Consider the following 16,897-nt stretch of genomic DNA (forward strand, 5'->3'; position numbering starts at 1 on the left):
TTGTTCTCTATATGGCTTGCCGTAATGTTGAAATATGTCTTTTCACTGATTTGGCCATTAGTGTTTTATTGCTTTGGATAATAACATCAGGTAAACATCTCAAGTGTAAACCTTAGTTTATCAGAGAAGACCTGAGGAGCTTTATAGCCCTTCTTAAAAATGTTGGAAAGTGGAACGACCTCTAACCGAGCTAGTACTCACAGTGTGTACATTAGGCCTCCAATCTTGGAATATTTCACTTTTTTCCCAATTGATGTCATACAACACAGGAAATGGTGGTCGTAAAAGCATTTTATTAGCGCTGCTTGTCGGTGGTATAGAGCAGAGCGACCTGGAGGGCGATGCAAGCTGTTCGTCTTGAGTACAAACAACCATTGCTGCCGTCAAACCATCCTGCATTGCAGCAGTGCTTGCGGAGGTTGCCAAATACTTTTTTTTTTCCTAAAAAAGCTTGAATTCTGGGTTCTGAGTGTAATGTGTAGTAAATCTTCCCAGCTTTGATAGATACATTTTTACATAGTGGTTGATGCGATATTAATTTTATCAGACCAATGCAGCCGAGGAAAGGCAAACTGTAATTCTCTGTGAGGTAGGTGAGTTTATTGGCTTTCCCCTTGTTTGGGAATAGAGGTCCAGTCTGTGGGGGTCAAACCCAATAAACGAAGGAGGCAGTGCCAAGTTGAGATGTATTTACTGAAGCCCCCTCTGCTTTTTCCCCACGGTGGAGGCTCATGTCCATTCGTAACCAACAGCCTCCATCTCTCTGCTCTCCAACAGTTCCTAGCCTGCAGCTCTCCTGTATTTGTGGAGCCGTCACAGTGAGAGGTAGGCAGCAGACACATTTTTTACAGCCCCACTGATTGGAGCAAGCGCTTTATTTGCTCTGGGACGGACTCGTATTTCTGTTTATTTTTGCAGTGCTCGGCTCTGCCTGTGTGTCTCTCTGTGGGACCAGGGAGGTGTTATACAGTACAGGACTGAAGTCACTCCTCCTTTATTAATGAAGTTTTTCAATAATTCCTCTCCCACTATACATTTGACAGTTACTTTTATTTCCCGATGTGTTTACTGTCCTGCTCAGAAATGTGCAGGGTCCTCTTTCCTGGTAACAGATGATCTCAGAGGAAAAGAGTGTTATCTAAGAGTGATTCAACAAGCCTTATTCAACAGAGGTACTCTTTAATCTGTGATCATTTCTAAGAACCTCCTTTAACCTGTAGTTATAAGACTTATCAGTTACAGACTGCAAATCAACATGGATATGTGAAAGGTTTAATGATCATCTCAGCCTTAAAATTCATTTAGAAAAAGCGACCTAGATCCTTCAGTTGCTTCAGTCTCTTTTTTTAACCCTTGGTAAAACCTTTTCATAAGAATTATACGCTAGTTTCTTGTTCAGGGTCCCAGCAAATACTTAAAAAGTATTAAAAAGCATTAAATTAATACATCTAAAAATAAGGCCTTAATTGGCATTAAAATACCCTTAATTAATTTTCCAGAAGTCTTAAAATGGGCAGATATGGGAAGTAGGATATTATGAATCTTTTTTTTCTAACGTGGCTTTGTAAAATTTCAAAATAATTGGTAATATCTATTTTTAAAATAATTGACTAAATGCCTCTTGTATTTATGTCATGCAGATCAGGTTAGAAGGAAGATTTCATTTTCTTTCTTTTTTTTCAACATTTAAAGTAGATTGTCTGGCTTTTTAACTTGGATTGTTGACCTTAACCCTGAGTGATTTATGTCAGTTCATGTCTTTTTCTTTCATTTTAGTTACTGCACATTTTTTAATTTTTAAATTAAATTCTGAATAGCATTAAAAACATCTTAAAAAATCTCAAATCTAACCTGCCTTAAGCTGTGAGAACCTTGCTTGTTATTGAGTATTAGTATCATCACTCCAGCAACCAAACTGAGATCCTTGTTCATTGAAAGATTCATGATGAGATGTAATTTTAGTATTCTCTTTCAATTTTCCGATTTAGAATAATAAAAAGAGTCGCTAATGAAGAGCTGCTAGAGCATTAATAGAAAAGTAGTTATGCAGAAGTCTTTATATCTGCTTAATGAGTCTCTACACAGCCCGCCATCCACACTTTTATGTGCAATTACATGAAGGCTACAGCAGCCTTTCTCAGCTCTCTGAAGTGCAATTACCTCTCATACATTGTCCATATATGCTCTTACAAAGCCGAAGACACCCCATTTAACATTCAGAGACAAAATGCCCTGCACTTTCACTTTGTCCCTCGCTCTCTTTTCTAATGATTTGTGTAATCCTGGCCTTGTTGCTATCTTTCACCATACAGACGGCTGTAAATGTGTCCAAGCGGGACTGTAATGTGGCATTTTCCTCCTCGCAGCCCTGATATCCTGGGAGCCCCAAGTGAAAGCAGTCTCAAAGTGCAGTCGGTTCGACTGAAACAGCTCATTTTTTTAACTGGGGCAGCCTGCCAGATCCTTGTGGTCGCTGTGGTGCGAGGGTCTCCAGATCTGCTACTGTTAACTGTGCATGGCACGCCTTCCCATTGACCTACTTCTCAACATTTATGTAATCCTAAAGCTGATTGGGGGCAAGGAGGATGTCATAGCCTGGTTAACCACAGGTATGTTCCAACATACACCAAGGATTTGTTTGGATAACACAAGGACAGGCCACGGAGGGTTTGTTTGCTCTTGGCTGCCACTAAATGAGTTGTTGTCATTTCATACTTTCGTTACAGGCTGTGACAGTGCAAACCCTTGAAGTTAGTTGCCTTTAGGAATGCAATATTTGACTACCATGACAGCATCAGACTGGGGCCTTTTTCCATTTATGCAACTACCTGTGTGACTCATGTATGAGTGCTTTGTGTGTCCTATGTGATTACGGTTTCTGTGAAAGTGACTGGAAGGAAATCATTAAGTACTGATTTCCGATGAGAGACCTGCACACTTTCACATTTTTTTCTGTGTGCATCCTCTATGTGTTAAGTGTTCCTGTCTGTTTGTGTGGATGTGTGGCCATGCCATAGAGTATAAGATGTGTATGAATGCAACAATAGTCATAACCCTATTAAAGCCTCTGCAGATTTCTCCCCTCATGGCTGCCATTTATTCAAGCCTTCAGGCGCTCTTTCTAAAGAAGCACTCAGTGAAACCGCTGCCCCTGGCAAACCTTTGACAAATCTATAAATGAGCCATTTAATCGCTCTTACTGCTCTCTGCAAACAAAGGGAATCATCTCTCCACTTCCTGCATGACGTCAAATACTTAATACCTGAAAGGTCCAGATAGCCTTATCCAGCTTGTTCCTGCATAGCTAATGAGGTTTGTGCATTTATGTTAAATTCCGCTTGGTCGATTGCCCTGAAATGCAGCCATTATTCCCATTCTGTATTCCACTGGTCTTTGAACTTTCCTCAGTCTGCATTAGGCCTTTGCTATCTGTTCCGATCATCATCTGTGTCCTGGGTGGCCAGCCAAACCCTATGACGCACAAGACTCACTGTTCAAACTTATGCCCTTTTGTCAACACAAGCAAATCACTTTTTTTCCCTTTGTTTGTCCACATGATTCTTTGAATCATTAGATGGCAACTTTTTGCTATTTGTTTATGTTTTTGAGTCATTTTCATATTCCAATAGAGGCCTTAAAGCTGCAATACTTTTTATATTAACCAGAAGGGCACTAGGAGAGCTCAGACCTCTGCCAAGGCCCAATGCCCTTTTTTATAATGTTAACAAAAGGAAAAACTAATTTGTGTATCCTTGTGGTCCTGTGATTCAGATGCGCTTCAAATTTTAGTGGGTTCTTCCTTGGCACATGCTGCACTGGCCCATCAAGTTTTATAAAATATTGCACGAGCAGTTTTTCCATAATTCTGCTGACAAACAGACAAACCAACTAAAACATAACTTTCTGGGCGGAGGTAACAATGGGTAAATGACTTTGTGTAGTGTGAGATGGGTCGCTTATTGTGATGACAAGAAATATCACTCAGCTCTACTGTTCGTTTGACCTTTACAGAAATTCATAGCATCTGTCAGCGCAGTTTTTTGGTTTTATAGCCCTGAAATTTGCTGTTTTGATTCACTTTCATCGGTCCTATCAGCCATCACCCATTTCTAGCTATGGGCTGCTACTTTAAATTGGGAAAAAAAGACAGGCTCATAAAACCACTGTACACTACATTGTACACTGCCCAACACCAAACAGCAGACAGGCAAAGTCACAGTCTAGCAGTCGAACATAGCATCCCTCAGGATTTGGTAGAGACCAAAACAGAAATAAAGTTAAAATGTTGAAAACAAAACCAAATTTTGAAGATAGTTAAAAGATGTGGCTAGGGCTCTGTCACTGTCCTCAAAGACATATTACATTTTATAAAGTCACATCTTAAGTTAGCTAATGTTAGCAAAATGCTAGCTAAGTAACTAGCTAATGTATAGCCACAGAGGTGTTAGCCTAATGTCAGATAGACAATGTCAGCCAGGTTCGCGTCCTCTTTATTTTTGTGGTAACATTAAAGAGATTTGGAAAATGACAAATAGGCTGGATGCAGACATATTCTTAAGATTAAGTAATAAATACCTAGACTACTTTGCAGGAGCAGCATTGACTGATGTTTTGTCATCCTCTGTCTCAGTCTTTCAGTGTCTTTTTTGTTAAGATCAGAAGCCTCAATTCACTTTGTTTTGCCTTCACCATAAATTTTAACATTGTGAATATATCCTTCCATTGCATACTGTAGTCCCTGCTGTTTGCTTCTTAAGGCTAAAATGTCAGACAAACTATAAATAAGGGTGGCAGGACTTAAGATCGGTCAGTTGTTGGAATCATATTTGCCAAGTGGCCAGAAACAGGACTCCAGACTAGGTGTTGACCGATATTAGTTTTTCAGTGCCGATACAGATATGGATTATTAGTACTTTATGAGACAGATAACCAATATTTGGAACCGATATGCATGTACAATAAAAACAAAAATATCTCTGTCGAAATTTAGAATTTAGAATATAACAAAATCCAACACAAAACATTGTAGCCTTTAGCAAATATTTAATCAAAACGGAAGCTTTCAACATCCTATACAGCAAGTTCCGTGCAACTTTTTTTCATAAAGTTTAGTGAAAATTTAAATAAAAAAATGAATGAATAAAAATAGTTATATTGCATATAGTGCATATATTGCAGACTGCCTTCTATGGTGTTGGTTGAGTGTAATACGCACACCTTTTCATTTATTCATTTTAACGACAATCATTACAATAAAACGCCCATACAGATAATTGGCTGGGCCAGTAATCTTTTGACCCCTACTTCAGATGATTGTTAATGTTGTTCTGTGTCTGCTGGATGTGTAAAAAAGCTAGTGATTCACAAACTTTTGGAGACTATGGTACCCTTTCAGAGAGCGTTTTCTTTATAATGTGTGTATATTCACACAGGTGTATATCAGTTTTATCAATTGTGACAAATTTACTGCTTAATGTCCTCTTTTTTGTCTTTACCAACCAAAATGTATTGCAGTATACCACTGATTTTGTAGCCTGCTTTATACATTCAAAAACTGCAGCTGATAACTGTCATTTAAAGAGGTTGAACTCCTTGCGTGTGAAGCTTGGAGGAATGCTGTGTCCCCATTATGTTGGAGCGTGGGACTCTGTTGCCGGGTGTAGGGAGGCTAGGATGACCTTCAGGAATGCTATTGTTGTGCACTCTATTCCCTTTCCAAATGCACTGTGCTCTATCAGACTGATGGTCCTCTTTAGCAGAATGCGATATCAACGGGTACCAGGGGCGAGAGAATGGAGAAGGGGTCCATAAAAAGGCCCAAATAAAAGGCTGTTCTCTCTGCTCCGTCTCCCCTGTCCTGTGCTGGAACGGCAGGAATGTGGCAGGCAGACCGACTGGGTCTCAGAGCCGTCAGCCCCTAATGAATTTTAAAAGGCCTTTTTCATTCAAAGCAGGGTGCTGGCTAACAGCATGTCGCTTGGCCAAGCACTCAGGGGGAAAAGGGGAGAGAGGAGAGAAGAAGAGAGGAGCACAGAGGGATGGAGGGAGAGGAGAATGAGGTGCTGGCATAGGGAGCTGGCACCAAGGCAGGATGGGGTATTGGATGTCCCTCACAGTGAGAGATAATAGGCCACTCTGCAGGAAAAGCTACTGTAGGAGCATTCTTGACCCCGCCACGAGGGTCTGAAGAGAATAGAGGGAATGTGAGAGACAAGGAAAGAAAGAAAGACAGAGAAGAAGTTGAAGAAGAGAAAAAGGGTCAGAAAGGAGAGATGGAGATACTGAAGATGGTGTAGTTGGACAAAAAAGAAACTTGAAATGTCTGCGCCTGTGAAAGGAATTGTTTGTTGTGCTTATTTGCTTTCTTGCCTAAGGTTAGATACAAATATCAATGCTACTCTCAATTACTGCCAGTAGCGCTTAGCTTAGCACACAGTCTGAAAAAGGAGGGACCATTAGCCTCGCTTATACCCCCTTTACTCCTAAATTAGCACATGTACGTAGTTTTCTTTAAAGATGATTACCACCACATCAGTATATCTCACCAGTAAAGGGGGCTCAAATTTGTTCACCCCTGCGTTGTATTTCCATCAATTCCGATCAGAGCTGGAGCTGTTAAATACCCATGACTACTGCAAAGTCATTTGACAGGGGTGTGAGTGCTGATTGCAACCTTTCCCATCACATTAAAAAGCCCGATGTTAGTTGGTCTTAGTGTTTTTTTACAGACATGCAAGGAGTAAAATGTCAAACCTTTATGCTTAAGGCTACCACAACTTGACAGTGCATTAACCTCAACTAAATGCCGCCTTTTGTGACAAAGATAATGAGCACTTTAGCTTCCACAAAGCAAAAAAGTTGTCAAAGACATACCTGACTAAATGATTGATGGACCTGAAATTCGCAACCGTACCGCTGATGGATTTACTCTTCTGTAAATGCAGTATGAATCACATGAGAAAACATTGACTTAATCTGCTGTAATTAGCAGTGTATCTGTGGGGAGCTGTTTAGGCCTTGCTGTGGCATGCTAATTGTTTTGTCAATCATGATTACAGCCCTGCCACAACCTATAGCATAACAAGAATTCATTTTATTAGACTGATGCAGGGGAAACCGGCTAACAAAGAAGAGAAGTGATCATCAATTCAGCTGGTGATATCATGGGGTCAAATGGATGAAAATGGAAAACGTTTTTCCCCACAACTGTTAGATATAATATTTTGAGATATCAATGATTGCAAGGAGCTGTGTCAGAGCAAAATCCCAATTGAACTTTAAAGCATGTGTGAGAGCAGAAGAAATGTGCAGTCCTGCCAACTATGCACAACTATATAGCTTATCTGCTTCAGTGAATCCCTGTTTCTGCTACAACATGCTGATGGTAGCGTCCAAATGTGCCATTAACTTCAAGAAGAATGCGGGTCAGAGGTGCGATGGTGTCAGGAGGGTTTTCTTGGCTTGCGTTAGGCCTGTTGGTGCCAGCTGAGAGTTTTTGAAACACCACAGCCTATGAGAAGATTGTAGCTGAGCAGGTGCATCCCTTTATGGTCACTGTGGTCTTTGAGTACCTCCAGCACAAACAAGATTTGTTCCAATAAGTCCCGCATTGTCCCTGGATCACAAGCAAATGATGAATCATTTGGGATGAGATGCAGTGCCATGTAGCGTTCTCTTTTCCCTGTGCAAGACCTGGAGAAGACTGTGCAGTCTGATTCCTCCATTGGACTGTTTAGGACTTTGAATGCATGCTTTTATAGGCAAAAATGGACCAATTCTTATTATAATAAAATATATTTAGTGATTTCTTTTGGTGTCAATACCCAGAAAATAAAATGATGTGCCCAAAAAGTGCCTTAAATCCAACTAACTGATGTTGGAATAGACTAAAAGATTCAGTCACTTGGCTCTAAAGCCACAGATTAATATTACAAAAGGTCTGCTTTGTGAGCATTTTAATCCTGTGATAATTCTAGTTTTTCTTGCAGATTTTGGGCAGCAGCCCTAATTATAGGTAGTGACAAATTACAGTAAGTGTGCAGTTTATCTTTGTGTAGTCACTGCATGCCTGACCGTCCACCAACTGTATACGCAAGACCATTACATCACGATGCTCAATCTTCTCCCTAGTTTGCATATTTTAGTGGAAGGAACCACACAAAAAATGTTGTAACATGTTATTAATTCATAATATTTTTCAAATGTAGCTTGTTGTAGTTATTTTTCAAACCAAGTGTTTGTGCTTTGTCCACATCTCATTTAGTATGTGCGCTTAATCCTTCATCTAATTTCACAAGCTACATTTTCAGGCCACACTGTTGGTGACAGCCATGGCGGGAGGCATAGTTTTCCGGTTGTCCGTCCAGTCGTCCATGTATGCGTATGTCTACATGTCTGTCCCACCATTCTCAGGAACATAACATCTCAGGAACTTTAACACAGTTAGACAGCCTAATTAATGTTCTCTACCACACACACACTCTCAGCAGACGGAGCGGATATCACACTTTTGTCTATGTTTAGGGGCCATTACGTTTCACATGGTGGGGGGGGGGGGGGGGGGGGGGGCTAAACACCCTTTGGGTCACATCACCACAAGTGATGTCAGAGGAAATGCCAGAGAGCTGAGGTAAAGAGCTGCTTCATACGGTCCTGCAGATTCCTGGGCAGACGACCGCTGTGATAGTGGAGGCTCCAGTGTGGTAGTGTGGTGGTGGAATTGAGGAAAAACAAGTGGCTGATAATGATGGTGGAGACACAGTGCAGTGTGTAAAATGTGTATGGCCATGTGAGGAGAGGTGTATCTCCTACATGTTATTTTAATTGTGTACTCAATATAATCAGTGCAGGGTATAAAATAATAATCTCTCCAGCTTTGCTATGCAAATCTGGCCTCGCTGATGGGCACAGACACGCAGAAAACGTCTTTGTTAATACATGAAATGTTTGAGGTGACTGAGGATTTCTTGCAAATGATGACTCAGTGATTGAGCAGGAATTACTTTGCTGGGCCCGCCTAAGATTCCGAAATAGTGGGACACAGAGACAACTTAACATATGACGAACAAACATCCAAAGCACAAGTTCTGCCTAAATCATCTGGACTGTTTGCTTCCTCAGAATCTAAGAAACCACAAATGAATCCGTGAACCCAGTTTCTTGGAAGAACGCTGTGTTGTTCCTGGTTAACTGAAGTAAAAAGATAAGCAGAATTCTTGCAGTGAAAATGAAACATTAAGGAGGAAAGTTTGATTATTCTGTGGGATTACACTGTCTGTTTTCTGGAAAGTGAAAAGATTGGGAAGGTGCCATTGTGGTCATAAGGGCATTTAAAGAAACAGTCATCCAAACAAACAGCTATAAAACTGAACAAATGTCATTATTGAATAAACACTCAGTTGCCAGTTTAGCTAGCTAAAGCTCATGCCGTCTAAAACAGCAGTTGTGCAATAAATCAGACCCTTGTGAATGTTTTACTGTTCAATTCAGAATTGTTAATTCAACTTTCATTTTAAATGTATTGCATCATACAGAGAAGTGTTTCTATTATTTAGCCTGGCCTAAATAATATTCAGTTTACTGTTAAAAAATAAAATAAAATCAATGTTGAGGTGTTTATTCAAAATGGGCTGTATACATCCTCAATGTTCCTAAAACCCAAATAATACTGGCTTATCCCCCATGTCTTAATCGGAAAATGCTACATGACCTGTATCAAATTAAAGAAAACTGTAAAACATTAATTGTTTTCAGATTCTTTCATTTATTTTGTAGAGTCCTCAATAAAATTTGGGATAATGTCATATTCTGAATAATAGAGTACTATTAGTGTGCTTGTAAATGTAGTCATCGATATAAATAGGATGGGCAAATTAGTAGAAATACCTGACAGTTTACTATAGTAGAAATCAACAGTACCACAAATCGCAGCCTCCAAAATGAATATACAGTCCAAGGTAGGATTGAATACCGTTATATATGTATTTACGCGTCAGGATAGGATGGTTACGTAACAATGTGTGCGTATGCAGGCCTTCATTGTGTCATCTTGGCAGTGCATTGCAGTCTACCTGGATGACCTCATGGTTCGGCCTTCCACATATGAGGAGAAGCAGGAGCATTGTGTTTGCCAAGAAGCACAGTGAGCAGGCTGAGGTCATAGTGAGATAGGGCTCATGGAAACACTGATGCTCTTGCTAACATGACTGGCCTTGGAAAGTACTCCCGCAGGAACCCCAAAAACAGGACAGTAAAATCACACTGGGCGGTCAGACAGGAAAGCAGACCAGCAGAGGTTCAGCCAAAAAAAGGCCTTCTCTTTCCTCAGGTTCGAGTTCAGCAGAGAGGACATCCAGGTGTAATGTGGTTTGCCCTTTCATTTTCCATCCAGGAGATGTGTTTCATAATATATGTTAATGCTGTCCGGGCGGCAGCCATCCTTTCACTTCCTTCCTATAAATATACGAAAGACAGTTGAACCAGAACATGAGGACAGGAAGAGGCTTTTTTAGAGTTTGTGTTGGTCCTTCGGCGTACCTTTTTTTCCACAGCCACTGCCTTGTAAAATGTTTTAAAGTACTTCCTCCAAAATGACATCATTTCATGGCTCATTAAAATGATGTCATCGCAACCTGTTGGGGAGAAAAGGTTTTGTTTCAGTGCACTCCATCTCAGGTCTGGGTAAACACTGTGCCTTACAGAAATCCAGTGAAAATCCTCAAACTGATTTTCATCATCTTGTTTACAGATGTCTGATTAGAACTGGACCGTATCATGATATTTCCGAAGATAGGAAATTCTGATGGTTTGGACCATTTGTTGGTGTCGCTTACTGCACATCATCACAGTTCTATCTTTTGTTTAATATCAGCAGATGTTTTAAGTACATGTCTGTTTGTGTCCTTGTGATTCTTCCAGACGGAGGCAATGAAGGACGCTCTGAAGGACTTGAATGTGAACATTGTAGAAATGACAGATGAGAACGCCACACTGGATGGAGGAGATGTGCTTTTTACAGGTAAACTACGTCCCCTCAATCACTGTATTTTGTTAAACAATTTTTAACAGCAGCCTGAGGCCATCCAAATATGGAAGATTATACAAAAATGAAAAACATTGTAGCTTTCACTCTACCTAAAGGGGGGGGCATCACATGCCTGATGCATAAAATGGTAGTAAAGCCCTCTGTAAGCTCTGAAAGTCATTTAATACACCCAAATATATTTATAACACCCAAGCATGCTTTAATTTAGCATTCTTTTGCAAGATGTTAGATTATACAGAAATGAAATATGTACATGGAACTATGAAGATGAGTCAGGTTAATGTCTGCTTTTACGTCTAGCTTGAGAGGTGGCACAGTGTCATCTGTGTCAGTTTGTAGCTTAATGGAGCCTAAAATTTAGCAATGTGTTTGCTTCGATATTGTTATGAAATGCATCCTCAGGTTTTATCACTGCATTAAAGGTCCAGTGTGTAGGATTTGGGGACACCTATTGGCAGACATGGTGTATAATATTCATAACTATGTTTTCAGTATTGTATAATCACAGCAAAATAAGACTTGCTGTATTTTCATTACGTTAACATGAGCTGTTTATATCTATATACAGAGCGGGTCCTCTTCCACGGATTCCCTATGTTGTTTCTACAGAAGCCCAAAATAGACAATCCAAAGCTCATAGTTCTCCTTCTGGGTACACAGGAGAAAATTGAGTTCTGCCACATCTTTGCTAGATCTCACAAAATCCTACAAACTGGATTTTTTCAAAGTCAAATGCCTACATATATATATATAAATATACATATATATATAAACATGAGAGGTATATGTGTGCCAGGATGTTTTAGTTGCTATTAAATGCAGGAGTGTTTTTGGATCTCACCTCCCAGAGACCCGAACAGTGTCACCTATGTGAGGTCAGTCGCACTGCAAGCAGAGATCCTAAAAAATAGTACACTGTTCACACACGAGTGAGTCTGTCTCCACCTGCCTTCTATGGTGGTCCAATCACTGTTGGGCAAAAGACAGTGTGTCACCAACTGTGCACAATAGATAGTTTGAAACAAATAGTTTGTAATACTGCAAATACAAGGGCTTTCGTCAGTGGCTTATGTCAAGATTATTACTTCAACATAGACCAAGGAGTTTTGCAACTTTATTTCAACATTGATGTCTACCATTTTCATACTAATACAACAAAATCCACAGAAAAACAAGGCTATATAGCTCATACACCTCATTTTAATCAGAACATAAAGCAAAAGAGAAACAATCATTTCTTTTTGTATTGAACATAACACCCCTCACAATCGAGTATTTGATGGATCAAGTAACAGACTGCCGATTTTGCTGCTCTCGGAGCTTGTAAACTGTAAAGTTGGTCTTGTGAGTGGAACGAGGGAAAGGCCATTGAGTCACTGAGGGCTTTTCTCCATGTTTTCTCAAACACCAGCTCACATTGTGACAGCAAATGAACATTGCTTTCCCCACAGTCAACAAAGATTAAGTATTTCTTTTATAAACTCGGATGCTTAAAATTTGATGTCCTGCATGGCATGCTTTTAAGTCAGTCAGCACACAGATAAGTAACATTTTTGGCGTAAACCTTTGCAATAAGTATCTGGCTCTTTAGAGCAGCATAACAAAAAAAATGTTTTTCCACCTCGCTTCAGTGATTGAGGTCAGTAATGACGTGGGTTGTACTTTAAATTTTTCCCTGTATGGCCATAAACAAACGCAGAAATTCTCCAACCATTACAGAAAATAGTTTTAAGCAGTAACATAATGTACAGGTTTCAGATCGGCTTGCAGGAATCTGTTAAAATCCTATGACAGGATGCTTTATGTTGTGTTTGTCTCAATCTCATCCATTATTTTTGCATCTCAAGACAGGTAATGTGTTACTTTTAACACAATAATTACAGGAATAAGTGTCACTCTGATTCAAAACAGGGGGAAAAGGGTCACGGGGAAGATTGACAACTGACCAGTCGGGTGTAAAGTTGGGTTTTACTGTAATCCACTACTATAAAAACTATGCTTGTACTGGTTCATTAAGTACAAATAAGAGAAAATAACTGTAAATAGAAAGCATATGAGAGCAGTGTGATAGCAGAGTGTGAGCTTCTGCAGTCTCAGCTCACAGCCTGTTGAGTGTCTGTAAGTTCATGTCAGTGATCCTCCACGCAAACATTTCTCTGTGCGACCTTGATGACCTGGAGCCTCAGTGCCACTAACCAGAGTTTCCCAAAAAATATTCTGTCGCAGAAACGTTATGTACCATACTGCAGGGTCAAATCAAATCAGCAGTAGTGCAGGCTCTCACCACGGGCCTCTTATTCCTCTGGCATCACATAATAACATTTGATGAGGGCAAAGAATCGTGGGTAAAGCCGTGCAGTGAGTCAAAATGTGGGTCAGTTTCTTCTACGCTGCGCAGGCCACAAGAAAAATGCATAGTACACTTAATTGGGTTTCTAGACACTGGCTCTACGTGCTCGTTCCTTCCAGCTGAAATCGGTTTCACATGGCAGGGCTAGAAACATTTCCTGTTGGCAGGGCTCAGGCTAACAGCTCATTTTGTAAAGTCTCAGCAGCTACATTAGGAGCCCATCCCTGAGCTCAGTGTGCTGCTGCAGCCTCGCCAGGCATTCAGGGCTCTGTCTGCCTGTGCCCCACCATGCTGACCACAGTTGGCCTTTCTCACAGGCATGCAGAAAGTCCACACTGTGGTGAGTGCAGTGTTCACCTACTGTAGCTCCACAGCCTCTCTGTTTTGCTGGTGTTTTAGACAAGATCATTGTAGACTTTATAGGTTTTTAAACAGATTTTTATGTAGGTTCCTACTACAGATATTATATGAATAGTTACTATAAATCTGATATCCCCTTTTCTGTCTTTTGCTGCATTTCCACTGCATATTTCACCTTGATTCAGCATCACGCAACTCTGTTTTGTTTGACACTGCGGACACCGCTTGAAAGTGCTGTGACATCAACCTCAGTTTGACACTTACTGAATCCTTTCATTAATGACCAAGCACAAAAATGATTGCACTTCCTCAATTGTACAGCATAGTGTACATAATGTATGGTGTACTTTTGAAGGCTGTCATAATAACATGAAAAAAGTCTGCACGCTGTGTCTCCCTTATGTGCAATTTATTTTCACCTCCAGAAGTGATGTTTTGAGCGACTGTGTGCAATTTTTTTCTCATGTTGTTGATTGCTATTCTTCTTGCCCAGCACCTGCTTTACATGGTTTTTGGATGTGCCCGATTACTATGTTTCTTGTGTAGTTTTCAAGGCTGCGATTTTTAAAAAATCTAGGTCAAGTGAATTTCAAAACTTGCCTTCGCTATTGGCGGTAGCAAAGCTGTGTTAAAATGGTCATTGTTGTGCAAGGTGTCCTGCGTTTAACAAGTGAAGACTCCCCAACCAATTGCTGGTCTTCAGTATTTTAATTGCACCCTTTAGGGCTCAATTCGCTTGGAACCTTGTCCAAGGTGGTACCAAAACTGTACCAGCAACTATCCATGACTTTCGCTAATGCACACTTTTGTCTTCTTTAATATGTATATTTATTTATGAATGTTATGTATTTATTTATGAGCAAATCCACACAGTTGTTGTAAGCTTATAGCCTTGGATTGTTTTTATTTACTATTTAGTATTTGTGGATCTGTGTAGTGACCATGCAGGCATAGATAATGCTGAATTTAAATTAACTACACTGAATGAGATAAGGTGAGGTGCTTACACAACTTCAGTGGCGTCTGATTCTGTCTTCAGGGCGAGAGTTCTTTGTGGGCCTTTCCAAACGGACCAATCAGAGAGGAGCAGAGATCCTAGCAGATGCCTTTAAGGTGAGTTTAAATGGTGCAGTTGTGTATAAAGTGGCAGAATCACAATTAATACTGAAGTAATGAATTACTTATGTTAATGTGTGAGAGAACCATTACATACCTTATATACATAAGTTCTAAAGTTAGCATCTGAATTTAAATGCACTTATCATGCATTTATGATAGTGCAATAATCTGTAAACACAACACTGACATGTAAGCTGACATGGAAAACATGCTCACCAACAGTTGCATAATATCCAGCAGAGATATAGAATCATAAGGATTTATTGTGAGCCCTGTTCCTGGCCAACTGCCAAATGTAAGTCTAATATTCACATTAATCTTAGCTTTGCTTTGGTTTCCATCAATTCCTGAGGGATATATCTTAAAGAAAAAAACTATTAAAATCTGCAGAATTAAGGGGAACTGCAGCTTTAAATATTAAAAATTAACGTAAGAAGTGTGTTGTTGTGTGGTAAAGACTGAACTGGAGCCAGTTTTGGGACAAAAGTGAGTTAAATCAGTCAGACATTGAGGTCAGTCCCAAAAATGTAAGTAAGGTTTTTTTTAGTTGCCAGTATAAAAAATATAGAAATGGGTTGAATCTGTTGTTCTGGGCACTTTACTGTATGAGGGTAATTCAAAATCTTAACAAACATGACCCCTTTTTAAATATTCAATCTTCATTGTGACTTCTGAAGTCTCTCAAATACTGTGAGCAATAAGACATTGCAAATGAGAAGGGAAGAGATAAATGTGTTATCAATCATAAAAGCTTTAGGCCAGGAAGGTAACATCATCATCACTCTATTCATTTGATTGTTTCATCCTGTTCTACCTCTTGTTCTCACTAATTCAGTTTATCCCTCCATCCATCTCTTTGTCACACCATGCTCTCTGTTCTGTTCTCTTATATCTATCCTCCATCTATTCACCTCTGTCTTAATCCCTTCAGACTTTCAGTTTATGTGGTTCATGTACTGTACAGAACATCCAAGTCCAGTCCAAACGTAGCACCAGGTAGAACATTCAGCAAAAAATAAAAACAAACAAGGAAATGACCTAAAAATGTTCTTATTCTAATTCTGTTACATAATTTAAATATATAAATATATATAATTTAGAATATATATAGCTTTCACAACATTTTTTTGTTGCTTTTTAAAAATAATTTTCTTAATCTAAATTCTTGCAATTTGTGGGACATTTCTTGCTGAGCTGCTTATTGCCCTTTACCCAAGTTTTTAAAAGAAATCAAACCAATTTGCCCAGCACTCAAAATACTTGTGAAAGGCATTGAAACAATGTAGAAAACTGATGTCGATCCAAGTTTCAAGGGGTTGAAAATCTCGGAAAGTTTGGGGAAAATTATGGATTTTGTATTGTGTAATGACATTGTTACAGGGATCTTCCATGAATAAGATTTAGCCTAATCTAACATGGATTACGTAAAAACAACGGAAAATGTATTTTCTGTAGCTGTCGACGTGATGTAGTGTGCAACAATGTTTTGTTTACCATCACATATGTTTGTTAGTTTTCTTTCCGCATTTCCTCTTTCTCTCGTTTTATTATGGGCCCTTGAAAATTTGTGGAAAAGTTGTTTTATCAATGAAAATGTGTGGGAACCCTGTATACAGTAACTATATGTACATTTCTATCCACATAAAAGTAAGATTAACCAAAAGGATAACTACTTATGTTTTTCTGTTGTGTTATTTAGCACCACTAAAGCTGAGCACTCTGAGGTTATTGATGGACGCAGCTGTTAAGAGTCTCAGTGGCAATTAGTCGTCAGTGCCCTCCAGGGTCCAGGCCTCAGTTGGCTTTGAGGCATTTTTAATCAGCCATTGATGCAAACCTTTGCCACCTCTGAATACAGTGATTAAACAGCCTGTTGATGACACTGATTAAGAGGGCGATTTGGGAGTGGGAACACCTGCCTCATTAATTACTTCATTCATCATCACCATCATCATCACCTCCATGTTGAAAAAAAGCATTGTAAAGCTGTTGTCTTCCTTGAAAGCAAAATACTGTTATCCTTT

The 16,897-nt window shown here is 39.6% G+C and overlaps 1 protein-coding gene across 3 annotated transcripts in view; it reads left to right on the top strand.

The window, feature by feature from the left end:
• ddah1 (dimethylarginine dimethylaminohydrolase 1) overlaps positions 1-16,897 on the top strand; it is a 109,462-nt gene that overhangs the window by 70,789 nt on the left and 21,776 nt on the right. For all 3 annotated transcript variants that reach the window (XM_088077525.1, XM_042514495.2, XM_088077524.1), the window contains exons 3-4: positions 10,918-11,017; positions 14,794-14,867. In XM_088077525.1, coding sequence (XP_087933651.1) covers positions 10,918-11,017; positions 14,794-14,867 — 174 coding nt within the window. The remainder of the gene's footprint in view (positions 1-10,917; positions 11,018-14,793; positions 14,868-16,897) is intronic.

The sequence above is a fragment of the Plectropomus leopardus genome, chromosome 5 (assembly GCF_026936395.1).
Source record: "Plectropomus leopardus strain MGB_pleo_1.0 chromosome 5, ASM2693639v1, whole genome shotgun sequence".
Lineage (NCBI taxonomy): Eukaryota > Metazoa > Chordata > Actinopteri > Perciformes > Serranidae > Plectropomus > Plectropomus leopardus.